The sequence below is a fragment of the Podarcis pityusensis genome, assembly GCF_964106645.2.
Source record: "Podarcis pityusensis genome assembly, chromosome: 11".
Taxonomy (NCBI): Eukaryota; Metazoa; Chordata; class Lepidosauria; order Squamata; family Lacertidae; genus Podarcis; species Podarcis pityusensis.
The window spans coordinates 62,130,972-62,147,850 of NC_138036.1; the positions used below are offsets into that span (position 1 = coordinate 62,130,972).

At 41.5% G+C, this 16,879-nt stretch overlaps 1 protein-coding gene across 11 annotated transcripts in view; it reads left to right on the top strand.

Annotated features, from left to right (window-relative positions):
* TRPM3 (transient receptor potential cation channel subfamily M member 3) overlaps positions 1 to 16,879 on the top strand; it is a gene marked incomplete at its 5' end in the record, with an annotated part of 403,362 nt that overhangs the window by 124,481 nt on the left and 262,002 nt on the right. For 2 of the 11 annotated variants that reach the window (XM_080972220.1, XM_080972221.1), the window contains one exon: positions 15,909 to 16,511. The exons of 4 other annotated variants lie outside the window; for them this stretch is intronic. In XM_080972220.1, the coding sequence (XP_080828346.1) occupies positions 16,422 to 16,511 (90 nt within the window). Of the gene's footprint in view, positions 1 to 15,908; positions 16,512 to 16,879 lie in introns of those variants that run through there. 5 more of the 11 variants (XM_080972223.1, XM_080972222.1, XM_080972227.1 and 2 more) reach the window with 3 other exon arrangements.

Genomic DNA, 16,879 nt, shown 5'->3' on the forward strand with positions numbered 1-16,879 from the left:
TGTTTCTGAAGAGTGTTCAGGACTGTCTGCCAGCCTGACCAAAAGGTAGTTTGATGCCATTGTGGTAACATGTTATTGGCTCTGCCCACCTGTCAAACTTCTCCTATGGGTGGGGGTGGGGACAATGATCTGTCGCATTGGTCAAATCCAGTTCCCTACTTCTGATTTAATTGATGCAATTTGCTGTCACAAAATGTCATTTAGGTAAATTTAATAGCAGATTAGACAAATCATTTTAGGTCTATCAGTAGCTGTTAGTCTTGAAAGCTATACAGAGCTTATTAATTCTGGGGCAGTTTGCCACTGAATGCTGGTGTGCTTCCCAGAGTTGTCTATTGTGGAAACTAAGATTCTGAACAAATGGAACATTGGTCTAATGCATCAGGCTAGTGTTTTGCTCTAATGTTCACAGAATGTTCTCTCTCGCTTTCTGTACTCTCTCCCTCTCCCTCTGGTTAAATTAAGGCACACAAGAAGAAATAATTTTCTCTTATGGTTGCGAGAAAAAGTTCACGAGTCGTATCCAGTGGGAGTACTACTCAGATTGGTACACATTGAAATTAATAAAAATGACTAAATTAGGTCCATTAATTCCAATGGGTCTGACTAGCATTGGATATAATCCCATGTAGGGACTTCTATACCCATTCATTTACCTTGTCCACACTCTTTCTTGCAAGAAAACATCTGCCTTTTTATTTTATTTTATTTTTAAATCAACTGAAATACATGTAGCTTAATCCCCACTTCCCCCACTGAGGCACTGAGAAAGTTTTTCAATTTGGATTTTTATTTTATTTATTTTTAATGCTGTAGATTCTTCTTGCAATAATGCATTTTAGATTCTCTGGGACATTAGAATGGAGAATCTGAAATGAAATGATTTAAAATGGAATTGAATAAATTGAGGTTTTTTATGTGCTGGGGAGCCAGTAATGGTTACAGTAAATTAACGATTAAAAAGGGTCTTTGCTCTACATTTTTCAGCTACAATCTGTGAGAAGGGACATTAAACTTGTCCTGGAATGTGTAATATATAATAATTTTATGTGGTTTCTGCAAGGCTGAAGTTTTCAATTTCTTTCAGATTATTGAAAGGAATTAATTTAGGGAAAATCCCTTTTCAGTGTTTGTTTCAGTAACTTGCTAAATTGGCTCGGTACTCTAAGGTATATTAAGTCAAAATTAAATCATGTTTAGCCAAAAGGCAAAAAAGAGTTTCCTGATCTTGCTGTTCTTGCAGTTTTAAGAAAAAATTACACCAGTAGACAATTACAGTTGTCAAACATTAAAAAGTCAATGAAGTAGTTCATACCATCCTTGTATATTTTGATGCTTCAGCTGTTTTACCTTGTATACTTCTTGGGAAACATGTTGTTTGAAAATGAATATGAAGAAATGAATATGACTAAGTTTTAAGAACCTTCATTTACAACAGATACCAAGTTAGCCAACTAAGTTTACTGATGAGTTTTAATGTTCACCTATATACATCAGCAGTTTTAAATTGATTAATTAATTCACATCACAGGTCAATTTTTAATCATAGTCCTGTGAAAAATATCACATTAAGGATGACTTGAACAATCAGTTTACATGGTCCGCATCCTAGCTTAGCTTTGTTGGAAGTAAGTGGCACTGAATTCATTGTAACCCAATTCTGTATGTGTTAACTTGGAAGTAAGCCATGCTGAGTTAAACAGGACTTAGTTTTAAGGAGCCTAAAAGTTAGATTTTCATCATTGGGTATATTTTGAATATTAAAGTTATGCAAAGTTTAATTACATTCTATGCAAATTCTTGTTAACTTTAATGAATAATAGTAGAACACAGCACAATTTTATTCCACAACTGAACGGAGTAACTATTTCCTTCAGCTCTCTAACAATGGAAGCTCCATTGTTACCTTGAAGACTAAGAAAATAGGGAAATAAAGAGAAAATTAGAAGGGAGGATGGATGGATTCTTGGTTTGTTGCCGTTAGACTAAATTTTGAGGGAAGAAAGCAGATCCATATTGTTTATTAACTGCAGTCTTGTGGGAAATCATGTGAGTGTTCTTACCGTTGACATTTTAAAAGTATCAGTATAAAACAATGCATTCCTTCTGAATGCACCTTATAGTTGGTGTTCATTTTCAGCTGGAAAAATAATGTGGGATTCTTGCTTTCATTTTTCAACAGTCATAATTCAGGCATTCAGTTAGTTCTTCTAATATGGTTCTAGGGTGCAGTTCCAATTCCCACTTACCTGCCAGCAGGGCTTTGTGCAGAAGTGGAGCCGGACCACGCCTGGCAGCCACGATGGAAGGGGTCGGGGAGGGGATTATCCCCCGGATCTCTGTACCACCTCCAGGCTAGTGTAGCAGTTGGGCCTGGATCAGCACCGGATTTAGAGTGGCGCAAGAGGTTCTTCGTTTAGCAGCTGACCTTTTCCACTTTTTTGTCCTGGAGGATCAACAGGCAGTAGGGTGGAGTGCTTAAACCAAGGGTTGGCAAACTATGGTCCGCAGGCCAGATCCGGCCCAATTGCCCTCTGGATCCGGCCCGTGAGCGGTTCTGTAATCGCCACTTGGATCGGCACAATTGCCTCCCCCCCCCAAATTTTTTTGGGGGTGCCATTTTTCACGATTTCCCCCACAGACTACATCTCCCAGCATGCTCCGAGGTTGCTCAGACTTCTGCCTTCGCAACCTCAGGCCTCCCCTCCATTGGCCGGTTGGACGTGAGCCAGCGGCCACGGGCGACCCTTCCTGAGACTCGCTGCCCCAATGAGGGCGAGGCGCAGGGCAGGGCGCCCTTTTGATGCCTAGCTCCAAGAAGGGAGGAGAAGAAGCGGGAGGGAGGAGGGAGGAGGAGGAGGAGGGCGCTTCTGTGCTGCTCGGCAGTGGCATGCACACCCGGGGCAGGGGCCCTTCCTGGTGGGGTGGCTGTGGCCCCTACGCACAAGCCGAGAACCAGCGCAGGCAGGGCGCCCCTCCCCAGCCCAGCCCAGCCCGCTCCGTCGGACTGCAGTGGGTGGAGGGATCTCAGCCGCCCTGTCTCCGAGGGAGGGAAGGAAGGCGTAGGTCCGGCCCACCACAAGTTCTGAGGGACAGTGAACCAGCCCCCCACAGAAAAGGTTTGCTGGCCCCTGGCTTAAACCATTAAAAACTGCTGGAGGAGATTTTCTAGTCAAATGCACTGGATAAACTAATAAATATATGATTTTTAAAAACTAATGGGGGGAAATTAAGAAAGAAAACAAGCTGTTTATACTGCATGGAAAGGCAGCTACAGATGTAAACTCCCTGATGCAGCTGCAGAGGCTCTAATGGTACTGCCATTTACAAATCATTTTTTCTATTACAAAATGTCTCAGATCTGTCCACACACCTGATTAAGCAGCAGCTGTTCTGATTTTTTTGTGCTGTGTTCCAGCAGATGTATCCAGCCTATTCTTACAGCCATACTCAGTTTGCAAACATATAGAACATAAACCTGTAGGAGGGTAATAATGATAACTATTAAACCATTATATCATAGCTCTGGAGGCAAGCTGGCTAGAATTTCACGTTTGCTGTCATATTAGAAAGCTAGTAAGTATCAGCCATGTGAATAACAGGAAAAAATGTACATTTGTGCTTCAAACAATGGCACTTTGTCAAAAATCCAGTGTTAGAAACAGTTGCTTTGGACAAAGCTGCCATTTGTGGCATGTTTCCCTTGGGCAATGCGGTTATGATAGCAGAGAAGCTGATAAATCTGCCTCCCCACTCCTCTTTCTTCCAAAGCTGTTTCCTCCATCCCTGAAATGTTTCCCAGTCTGCCCATCTATTTTTTTATTTAGTCACCATTAAGGTTTATACCCAGACCTTCAGGCTCATTATAATAATAATAATAATTTATTACGGCCGTAGGCCCATACAGATAAAAACAAGACATAAAAACAAGACATAAATAACAGCCTGTGCACGTGGGAAAAAACAGCCGCTAAAACACTACTATAACAATAAAATACTATAAGATGGAATGGCATACTACGCCTTAATTAGCTTGTGGTGCTCCTTGGCAACGCTTTTGGGTAAGGACAGCGACCAGGAACCTAGCCACTTTCAGGGTCGTATGGGTATCCTTATCCTGCAAGATTTGGGCAAGGTGGAATTTTGGTGGAGTACCCTCTAGTTTCTGTATGATTGATCCCAACAAATTTGCCCGTGGCACCTTGAATAAGGGGCAAGTGAACATAATGTGCTGAAGCGACTCCGGCGTCTCCTTATCACATTCGCACATGGCGGAGGTTTGGCCCTTTGAGAATCTATGTCTCAGGACATTGGAGGGAAAAACATTAAACCTCGCTTTGGTGAAGGCCAGCCTATGGGCAACAGTCGAAAGGGAGGAGAGGTATGATGGAACGCAGTAAGTTAAAGTGATACCAATGTTCTGGGGCGAACAAACACCTCCCCCCAGCATATAATTTCGCTGTAAATCGATGTCATCCAGTCTTTGGCGGATCAGTCTTTGAGCAGTGATTTGATCAGGCTCATTATCAGGGTGACTTAAAATAAACTATTAACATAGTGTAACATTAACAACTAAAATTAACACCAAAACCAGCAAATGTATAAAAAAAATGAGTAAAATGGACCGACAAAACTTTTAAAGCGTTGGATTTTTGTTTGTGTGTGCACCTGTTTATGAATCCACTCTCATGGATTTCATGGAGGGGATGAACTCCAGCTCAGTGGCAGAGCAGTGCAGGCTCTGAGATTCAATCCCCGACAGATTTAAAATAAATGTGGAGGGTGGTCTGGACCCTTGGATGGGTTTATATCTAAGCAATAATTTCTACTTTTTCACAGATTCCTAGAGCTGGAACTGACCACAAGAGTCATCCAACTCCAGCCCCTGCAATGCAGGAATATTTCTGCCCAATTGGGGTTTAAACCCGTGACCCTGAGATTAAGAGCCTCATGCTCTACCAAGGGACAGGTTTTATTTTCTATGTGATATTTGTATTAATATTTCTAAATTTTAGAAAAGCATATAATAGAAACAAATTTATCTAGGCTGGTTATTTCCATTTACAGGATCTCAGACAGCCTAGCTTGAAAAGATCATTGCAGAGGCTTTGCCCATTAGAGTAGACAACTGTGGTTAGATAGTCTAATGGTCTCTTGGTGTAAGGGATCTTCATATGATTCACTGAGTGGTATTGGAAATATTACAGCCCTCAATCTCAGTATTCCTTGTCTGTAAAATGACTTTAATGGGCTAAACAAGGAAGGGGTGCTTTGGTTTTGCTTAAGAACTGATGCCTGAGGTGTCACTGATTATTATCTTTGAACCACAAGAAGTTGCAGAGTTAGTTCTGTTTGGTGGATTTTCTTGACTAGTTGTGGACTTATTCTTTAAGCCTCAGTTCCCTAATCTATAAAGTGGGACAAATTATTTTAGCATGTATCATAAAGTCTTTAACACTATTTTCTATTGTTTATAAACCTAATACATAACTTTTCATTCATCTGGAAAAGCAGAAATGTCTTCAATTGTTTCTGGAAACTGCAGATAGTGGATGCCTGTCATATCTCAACCAGGATGCTGTTCCATCTAGATTGTGTTCTTATTATGCATGGATGTAGTACTTGGTGACATGTGGTATCAGACAGTCTTGTGCCAAGAGTGGGGTGGCCCTTCAGAGGTTGCTGGACTACAACTCTCAGCATCCCTGACCACTGGCCATTCTGAGTGGGGCAGATGGGAGTTGGAATACAGCAACATCTGGAGGACTACAGGTTCTTCATCCTTACAAAGGTGAACAAAGGAGAGTAGACGTTCTGTGCTCCCAAGGTTTGAATTCGGGTTTCTCCAGGTAGGATTTCAAATTCTCTTCTGAAATCCCCAAGAACCATTGCAGTCAATTTAGATAATTCTGGCCAACATGGAGAGGAGACAGATCTTGGATACAGTTCATGCTTTGTCTGGAGAGAGCTGAGTCATCAGCCCAGGTTCAGATGACCAAACCATGCCAGAGCTCAGTGCAGCACAGCACCAGCAGAACTGGGGAAGGAGCCCACATGTGTTTGTTGCGTATTTAGCAGATTAACTGCGCTGCAGAAAGCGTGCTGGGGAGACCACACGTTCAGGAAACAACGAAGAAACGCAAAAATAGCTTTTGCTTGGCTTTAATTACATTAAATCTATAGGTGTGCTAGTCCCGTGGGCTAATCGGGAGGCGAGGTCCGAGTACAGTCTGAGGTTGAAGGTGTAGTATGGAGGCAGTCCGTAAAAGTTGAAGCTGGATGCAGGGCAGGTAGTCGGGTGAGGTCAGGAGCTATAGCAGGACAGGGTTCAGGCAGGAACTGTCAACCAATGAAGTTGCTCCCGCAACTTGGGACTGGGGCTGGCTGGCTTTTATCTGCCCCGAGGCACAGGGCAGCCCCGATCCTCTGGTGACTCGCCTCTCCTGGCCTGGAGGCGAGCACTCCTCCTGCAGGAACTTAGTTCCCTCCGCCTTTCTGCCCTGAGCCTCTGCAGCTCAGGAGAAGTTGGAGGGTTACCGGACCCAGAGGCAACCTCAGCTTCCTCTGACAGGGCTGAGAGTGGAGCACCTGCAGGCAATGGGTCCTCTACCCCCTCAGGAGCCTGAGCAGACTCAGCTGGTGCCTGCACCTGAGGATCCAGCACAGGTGAGGACCCTTCGGGCTCATACCCCAGCCCTGGCTCAGCTGGTTCTGGAGGCAGGGAATCCTGTGCAGGCTGGGATTCCTCAGGTTCAGCATCCGAATCCAAATCCCAGGCCATCACAATAGGTATGACCCATCCATTCACCAGGGTACTGAGAGAGGTACACACTGCTCTTTATATACTATACCCGATTGCTGACACAGCTTAATTAACACAACTTAACAGCATCTGCTATACTGCTTCACAGCTGTAAAACTAGGCCATGATATTTACTCTGGCCTTTAAAGAGATACACATCTTGTGAAACAATAATGAACCTTAATATTGAAATAAACTATTCAACAGTTTTATCATTGAAACTAAGCCATGGTGCAGTCCAGGCCTTGATGAGTGAACTGTTTTTAATCGTTTCTTTGGATTATTCTCAGTGACCCTCTCCAAAGTTGCTTTGCCCTCGTTCCAGTAAATTAATATGTACCTAGGTAGATGGCTGAGACCAAAGCTGTGGAGTTGGTGGGGGGAGGAGGGTCTGTGAGTTTTACAGCTGTAGATGAAGAGATGAAGTATAGAGAAAAATTACAAGTGTCAGCTTAACTGTTCCTGAACTACCACTTATAAGTTTCTGCCAGCTTTGAACCCTCCGTATCAGTTCTGTGTTCGCATTACAGGAAGATTTATTTTAAAAATGTGTATTTCCGTTCCTTAAGCCTGATTCCTATGTATGAGTGCACCTCTGTATAGTGGAGTGCATTCCCCATCCCCACATGGCATACGAAAATTTTGGGAACCAGCAATCTTAGCAATGATCATGGAGCACTGTGCCATGCAGGTCACATTCAAAACCATATTCCCTGCACTAAATTGCTATGATTAACTAATTTTGTGTGAGGTTAGCACATGCTAAAGCAGCGGTATTTTCAGAGGCACCAAAAGGGCCTGAAAGGTGCTCCCTAAGAGGAAGAGATTTGGAAGAGATTCTGTGACACAGATCATGGATCATCCTGCAGCTATTTGGGGCAGCAAAATGACTTGGGCAGAACTCTAAGATTGTGATAACATGGCAAAAATGGAAGTTCTGGTTCTGCAGGATGCTGAGCAAATATGGTGACAGTTTATTAATTTAATTATGGATGCATTTTAGAAATTTGAACTCCTACAAAACTCCAGAAACTTCAGCACCTAATTTTCTTCCACAATATTGTTATTTCAGTCTCCCGCCATGTATTTTCAGAAGTGTAAGTGCCAAATTTCCCTGTTGTTTTGGTTGGGATTTCTATTGAACTTTCCCTCTAGTTCTTCAGGAACTCAACAGCAGTGTGGGCAATATCTTCACCACTTTATTCATATGTTGTCCTTTGGATGCCTTTAAGTGGCAATGCATATTTTAGTGTGAGCTATTAACATTTAGTTGACTGAATTATTTACTTATGTTTGAAAAATGAACATAAATGATGACTTCATTTAGCAGCATTTAGTCATTTATTTATTTATTTATTTATTTATTAAAAGCTGAATCAAAAACAATTAGCCAGCTAGCAGACCTTGCTGGAAAATGGGTTTGGTGTGCAGCAGTCGTGAGATCCATGTAACTCGGAAAGGAGCACCTGCTTTTTCTGTACTAATTGGTGCATACGAAGAACATTTGCATTTAATAGTTGAATGCACATAGGCTAACCATGTAATTACCAATGTAGTAAGCCTATTTTATTTTGAATATCTGGAAGCTTCAGTTTGCGAGGTTACGGAGGGTTAGATCATATATGGTAGTTTCTGTGTCTTGATTTGCTACCAGTTAGTTTGCTTGGGGCTTTGTTGGGCCAAGCCAGGCCCACGTGAAGTGTCCTGGGATAATTGGCTCCCGAGGTGCAGCCCCCTCTTTCCCCCATCCCGGCCGCTGTTGTGGGAATATTAGCTCCTGGAAAGGAGAGGGAGGGTGACTCCAATGGGGTTGAGCTGGAGAGGATTTCTAATGCTTATCAGGGAAAAGGAAGGGCATGGGGGCCTCCCATACTGTAAGTTCCCCTCCTCTTCATTCCGAAAGATTGGCTTTTTAATGTCGTTCCTTTCCCCAGAGAACGCTTGGGGGGAAAGCCTGAGCTTTGCAAATAATTGCTTGAAGGAGCAAGTCCAATTCCAATACGCAGCTTGAGATGAGAGAGCTTCACCCTGCTTGTCTTTTGCTGCAGAAGGGTGTGACTTACAAATTTACCTCTCCTTGTCATTTCTCTTCCCACCTTCCAGGTCCTTTTCACCATTTTTTATTTTGAAAAATATTTCAAAAGAAACATTTTTATACTGACATTTATATTTGCAACATAAGAAATATCTTTGTTCTCACTTGGCTTTGTAGTTAAGTTATTTATAATGTGTCATGCTGTCTTATATTCAAAGTAATAAAAAAGTTAAATATCACATAGACTAAATTTTAGTCATAACTTCCAAAAGAAAACCAAACCAGAGCCTTTTTCTCCTATAAAAGGGGGAAAACTAGGTCACCCGAATCAATTCTCTTCAAGCATGCTGGACACAACTGCAAAGCAAGGGGGGGTTGTTTTGTTTTTGTGGTTTTTATACTGTAAACCACCCTGTGATCCTAGAATGAAGGGCAGTATATAAATTTAAATAATTAAATAAATAATACAAAGAACACTGTTTAATTCAGTAGCATCTCTACTACTGTCCAATTGCTTTTTTAAAAAACTTGAAGCTAGATCAGGCACTCCCAACCATCCCCTCCAGATGTTTTGGACTACAATTCCCATCATCCCTGACCACTGGTCCTGTTAGCTAGGGATCATGGGAGTTGTAGGCCAAAACATCTGGAGGGCCTCAGGTTGGGGATGCCTGTGCTAGATGTATTGGAATTGTTTGTAAGATGTTTTATTGTTTTATTGTTTGTTGTTTGCTAGCCTAGGCTCCTTTGGAAGGAAGGGTGAGGTAATAATAAATAAAATAAAATAAAATAGATTCCTATGCATACAGGAATTTCATTCCCCCCCCCAAAAAATCATTTTTATTTGATTTTACAAATATGAATTTATAACCATACCAAATACACATCCATGTAATGAGATTACTCTGAATCTCGGGATTTCCCCACATCCCGTCCATGGGTCCTATAGTTAACATTTTCAACTGCATATTATTTTGTAATCTATATTTTATGTCTATCCATATTGTCCCTAAAATTCTTTAAAAAATTAAAAAATGTCCAGTAGCACCTTAGATGCCAACTAACTTTGTTCTGGTTATAAGCTTTCGTGTGCATACACATTTCTTCAGATACATAATATTTATTACATTACAAGTGGGATTAAAATCCTGCTAATGTTGTCATCTGCTTACAGTGGTCTCCTAAATAAATTGTAAACTTTTCCCATTCTTTCTTCAATTTCGTGTCTTCTTGGTCCCTGAGCTTTCTGGTCAGTTTTGCCACTTCAGCGTAGTCTAGCAGCTTAGCTTGCCATTCCTCTCTGGTAGGGACTCTTTCTTCTTTCCATCTCTGGGCCAGTAGCATCCGTGCTGCTGTTCTCGCATACATAAAAAGTCTTTTCTGGTCCTTTGGAATGTTGGTACCTATAACTCCTAATAGAAAAGCTGCTAGGTTTTTTTTTACAAAGGTTATTTTAAACATTTTTTTCAGTTCATTATAGATCATCTCCCAGAAAGCCTTTATTACCTTACATGACCACCACATATGATAAAAGGTACCTTCTTTTTCTTTACATTTCCTGCAGGTATTTGTATTTGTTTTATACATTTTTGCTAGTTTACCACTGGTACATCATTTCCATGTAGTTTTCTTGCAGCATACAACATGCTGTGAATTTCAAAACTGTTTTCCATAACCTTTCCCCATCTGAAATGTGAATATTATGCCCCCAATCCCTGCACACATACAGGAATTTCAAAGCCCAGGTATACTTTTTGTAAAAAGTTACTAGACTGTGTAGCGCATGACCTCCCCTAAAAGGTCCTTCTGGCTTTTGTTCGTTTCAAGCCACCAGTGGGTGTGGGTGTGCATGTATTCCAGATTGTATCAAAATAAGTCCCTATGATATAAAACTACTTTATCTTGCTGCATCTTTTAAAGTTATTTAAGTAAGCCATATTGAAACAACTATTTGGAGCGCCAGAAAACAAATCTGTGTTGTCATGGATACAAACAGAAGTAGGATTACTTTATAAATTTATTATGAGTCTAACAATTTATTTTTAGTATGTAACTACATTTAAAAAAAGATGTATCTGTTTATTTAAAAGATTTATATACTGTCTTTCAGTAGAGATTGCAGGCTAGTATACAAAAATTAAAACAACAATAAATGCATGTTAAGAGAAATGGAAAATAAAAACGCAATCAGAAGTAAGAGAATTTTAAATACTGTAAAGATGGTAAAATAAAAATAAAAATTGTGCCTTCATAAATGAAGTTTTTGCCTGATGCTGAAAAGACAGTGATGTTGGTGCCAAATATCCTGTCCTGGTGAGGACATTCCATAGCTGTGGGTACAAAAAAGGGGGGGGGGAGCGCTTTTACCTGCTGCAGCTAACCTCCAGTTTGAGGGAGATAGTATTCAGAGAATGGCAAAGATTGGTGACTTCAGCATCTAGGCAGGTTAGTGTGGGAGGAGGTGGGTCTTTAAAAGTGCATTGGGGTAGTCAGTGATAAGCAATCCTGTGTAACCAGTATAAACTAATAATTCTGTCGACTGCAATTTGTACTAATGGAAGCTTCTGAACAGTTTTCAGAGATATAAATGCATTTCACTCATTTATACAGGATGTTGAACGAGAGCATGGACAAGTGACTAGACTCTCTCTGTCTAGGCGTGGTTGCAGCTGGTAGACCAGCCCAAGCTGGTGAATGGCACTCCTTCCTACGAAGAACATCAGGGCCAGAAACAACAGCTGGATCTCTTTCTTTAGAGGGTGCACATCCAGAATTAGCTGAACACCATCGCCCTTAACTAGAGAGCAATCTGCCCACAAACCTCCACCTTCTCGAGATAAAACTTCCATTTAACGGCCCTCATCCAGCTCATTATCAAATCAGACACTTTCAGCATTTCCACAGCCTTACCTGGCTCTGTTAACAAGGAGAAATAGAGCTGGATGTCGTCATATAAAATTTGGATCCTGGCAAATTGGAGGCTCTGTTGGTGTATGGTTTCTGTGTCCAACGAACAGACTGCTTGCCTGACAAGTGTTGCACTTTCTCTGAAGGGGCAAGTATGCAGTTTGGACATTCTTCTGGATTCAGCTCTGTCCCTAGAGGCCCAAGTGACCTTCATGACTAGACACGTGAGACTTGCCTGAAAATCTCCTCTAGCAGTTTTTAGTGGTTTTAGGCAGCAAACTTTGGACACCAGAAGTGTTAAGCACTCGACCCTACTGCCAGTTGATCCTCCGATTCAAATATTCCCTTACCTGTGCATTCCACCTCTTAACAAATGCGGAGTTGCAAACTCCCATCCTTACATCTGAATAAACATGCTTAGGATTTTATGGTAAGCTTTAATAAATTTGTCTGACAAGAAAAGGAAATATCAGTATGTATTCCTTCTGAGTTAGAAAATAGTAGGGCTATACACACACACACACACACACACACACACGAGAATGAACTGCCCTGAGACCTCTAGGTATAGTGCGGTATATAAATTCAATTAATAATAATAAAATTTTAAATACAGTCAAACCTCTTCTTACGGTTGTTCCAAGTCGCAACCGTGGCAAACCTGGAAGTAACTGGTGGGTTTGCCACCGTTCGCACATGTGCAGGAGCAGCATAGAATCATAGAATCATAGAGTTGGAAGAGACCACAAGGGCCATCGAGTCCAACCCCCTGCCAAGCAGGAAACACCATCAGAGCACTCCTGACATATGGTTGTCAAGCCTCTGCTTGAAGACCTCCAAAGAAGGAGACTCCACCACACTCCTTGGCAGCAAATTCCACTGTCAAACAGCTCTTACTGTCAGGAAGTTCTTCCTAATGTTTAGGTGGAATCTTCTTTCTTGTAGTTTGGATCCATTGCTCCGTGTCCGCTTCTCTGGAGCAGCAGAAAACAACCTTTCTCCCTCCTCTATGGGACATCCTTTTATATATTTGAACATGGCTATCATATCACCCCTTAACCTCCTCTTCTCCAGGCTAAACATGCCCAGCTCCCTTAGCCGTTCCTCATAAGGCATCGTTTCCAGGCCTTTGACCATTTTGGTTGCCCTCCTCTGGACACGTTCCAGTTGGTCAGTGTCCTTCTTGAACTGTGGTGCCCAGAACTGGACACAGTACTCCAGGTGAGGTCTGACCAGAGCAGAATACAGTGGCACTTGCCATTTGCGCATGTGCAGAAGCGGCGATTGCTTTTCGCACATGCACAGAAGCGGGCAATCACCGCATGCACCTGCTCACAGCGCTGTGTCTCCCAGCAACCCGTTTTGACCTCTGGATGGACCTCCGGAACAGATTATGGTTGCAAATAGAGGTTCCACTGTAGATAGCTAGATATCTAGATACAGATATAGATATATAACACCTATTTTATTCTGTTGAAAATAATGTCAGCTATTGTCTTCCATTGGTAATACAGTGGTACCTCTGGTTACGTACTTAATTTGTTCCGGAGGTCCGTTCTTAACCTGAATGTTCTTAACCTGAAGCACCACTTTAGCTAATGGGGCCTCCTGCTGCTGCTGTGCCACCGCCGCACAATTTCTGTTCTCACCCTGAAGCAAAGTTCTTAACCCGAGGTACTATTTCTGGGTTAGCGGAGTCTGTAACCTGAAGCGTCTGTAACCTGAGGTACCACTGTAATAATAAGTGGCAGTATGGCTGGTCCAGTGCTGGTCACTCACCATGGGATTCACCATGAAGCTGTAAGTGCCACACTTTTAACATTTGGGGGAAATGGGGGTGGTACTGTGTACCCTTGAGTACCCCCAGAAAAAAGCACTGAGTATGACATATTATGTACATAAACTTTCAAAAAGCTTTTGACAGAATACTTTGCAAAGAATTCCTGATGAGACACAGCAGACATGGAAAAGAGGAGAGATCCTCTTGTGGATCAGTACGTACCTGGTTCAGAGAGCTGGAGTAAATAGGTAGCTTTCCTGATGAAGGGATGTAGAAAGGGAGACCTGTGCTTTTTATCTTGTTCACAAATTATTTAGAATTAGTGAGCAGTGAAGTTGCCACGTTTGCTCATGCTGCCAGTTGTTCAGGGTCATTAAAACAAAAAGAGATTGTGAAAAGCTCAATGTGGTATTGCTAAACTAAGAGAATGGGCAGTAAAACAGCAAATGCAATTCAGCATTAGCCAATGTAAAGTGATGCACAAGGTGGCAAAAATTCTTAATATCCTGTATACGCCCAGGGGGTCTAAACTGGTGGTGACTGCCCAGGTGGTGACTTGATGAAGATGTTGAAGCTCATTCCATTGTTGATGAAGATGTAGAAGCTCATTCCATTTCTTTCAGAGGAAAGACAGTTGCAATGTGAATGACAGCAGGAAGTTGTTAATTTTAGCAGAAGATGCAGTTTTCATGGCACCAGGATGACTGTCTAGAATCCTTAAGAGTTCTTCCTAGGAAGAATTATAATTAAAGTTGTTATGCTTCCATTTCAATCTGCTGTGCCCAATTTTTCATCCTATTTCATCCTTAATTATTACAGCAACTAAAATTCAATGTCTTCTCCCTTTAAGACTTTGTGATTGTGTTCATCAAAATCATAATCACTCCACTTTAATCTTGTTCTAAATTCCACTTTTCTCTCATACACGCTTTTTCAAAGAAAGATTTATACTCAGGTAACTAGCTACAGGATGGCTTCCCTGAGCTCAGTGGTGGGAACCTTTGGCCCTCCAGATGCTGCCCATTGACTAGGCTTTCTGAACAACATCTGGAGGACCAAAGGTTCTCCACACCATATTTAGCTTCTGGATCAGAATAAGTTATGTGAGTAGGGTAATTCATACACAAGTTGGAAAACATTTCATACTGAAATGTATAAATTACATGTTTGAGTTCTTTAGAACTTTAGGGTTCACAATTTAATGACACATAGGCTATCATTTTTTAGTTTTAAAGAAAGTGTCTATGTTACGCTATTTAAAGAAACACATGATTTTGACTTGATTAGGGAAAGTGTGGCAACTGAAGGCTATTGAATACTAAAATAATGTTGCAGGAGTTTGGGGGAAAATGCAGAGTTTTGAATAATTTTAGTTTATCTGTGTATTTATTTCAAAAACTTTAGCACACTGTCCAAGTTTTCTCACTTTTCCCAGGGTCATTCAGTCATTTTTCTGAACGTGCAAGGAGTAAGGAAATGGCAAGATAACTGGAGGTGCCCTGTCAGGATATTATAGAACTAAAGTGTCTACAGAAAGAATCATAACAGATGGTTTTAATAAAATAAAAATAGTATTTCTGACACATTTCAAATTCCACTGCTTTCAAATCCATGATACGAAACCATGTAATTTCCCCTAAGAAGTAATAGCAGCTAGTATGTTTTGAGATATTTATGTGTGTGCATCATTTATGTTTTCTTTCATTTCTTGTAGTTATATATGTGGTCTAATTAGTGACCAGCAACAATACCCCAGGTACAATTTAAATTTGTTATTTAAAATAATGTGATTCAAGAGCTCACAAAGCTATGGCTGTGTTTGATACTTTTTTTAAGGGCTCATTTCTTTGAAAGCTACTTTCCCCCTCCAGCACTGAAGTGCTCATCATCTTAAGTCCTGCTGTTTCTACCTCCTGGTAAGCAGAGAGAGACCACAGGGGGATATCTGCAGCAGAGTCATCCCTAATCTGTTACTTGGGGTATGTTGCTAGTGGTGCAGGATTGGTGCTAGCAGAACCCCATGACTAGTGAGCTAAAAGGTAAAAGCCAATGTTTTAGGTTTGTTTTTAAAATGGCATCTGTGGATGAGTTAAAGCAAAGCATCCCCAGACTTATGCAACCCATTGATCTGTAATGCTTCATGTGGTTTCCTTAGGGGGGGGGGAAATGTACATCTAAATGCATTTTTCATTATGATGGCAGTGTGCCAGGAGACAGCCCCACGCATTTGCTGCTAATAAAGTGTCCATATTATAGCAGGGCAGATATGATTTAAAACCTTCACGTCAGATACAGTAAATCAGAGCGTGAGCAGGTGACTTCCTTTCCATAACAGTTGGAAACCCATTTTTTCTCCCTGTGAATGTTAGTCCCTCCTCCCTCTTTGAAAGCTTTATCTCTTTTCTTTAAAATGCTGTGCAAGACAAATTGGGGACTACTGTACTCTTTCCTTGCTTGATTTATATATTCTGTTGTCACCTCCCTGAGATAAAAAAGAAAGCAAAACAAATGGCTTGTACCCCGAAAGGAGAAAGGGAAAGGGAGCGAGCGCAAAGCTCTTACTGCAGGCTTAAAAAAAGGCAGGCTGTCCCTTTTCTTGTAACACTGTGCAGCCCTCCCCTGAGCAGCAGCAAGCAGCCTGATGCTCTGCTCAAGCACATTTGGTATGCATGAGCACTACTGTTTCAAGCAGGGAGGGTGGTTTCTTAAGGAGGATCGGTGGCTAAAGCACATTCACTTTGCCAGCCTTTCAGCCAAGTTACAGGAGGCATCTGCCTCATGGAATTGCAGGTGTGGACATCTAATGGACATGGGATGCCAACACTGTGGAGGAGCAGCTGTTTTGTAGGCATTTGTGAGGTTTGCATTTTATTATTCCAGTGGAATTTTTGAGGGTCATGAGTCAGAGTGATGCTCCTCGGCCACTAAACTGGACCATTCGGAAGCTGTGCCATGCTGCCTTTCTTCCATCTGTCAGGCTACTTAAGGTACTGTAAAACCATCACATTTTTACTCTCAGTGATCTTGTTTTCACCCATTTCTCACATTGTGTCACTAGGATGCAAATCTACAATTAACCTTCGGTGCTCCAATTTAGGATATACTTCTGGTCATTGTAGAAATTATGTTGCTCACATACAGATAGGAAAAGTGCATTTGTAGTACTGGAGGGCATATTTAGCACTGAAACTGTCTTCTAAGATGCATTTAATGCTCGTGTGGTATAAGGGATGTTTGAAAGGACAAGGAAAATTGGATCTGTGGAATGTGTATGAATTGTGAGAAGTCTCAGCAGCTGTCAGTTTCCATTACTTACATAGTTTCCAGCATCACCTATGAGCACATTACATTATGA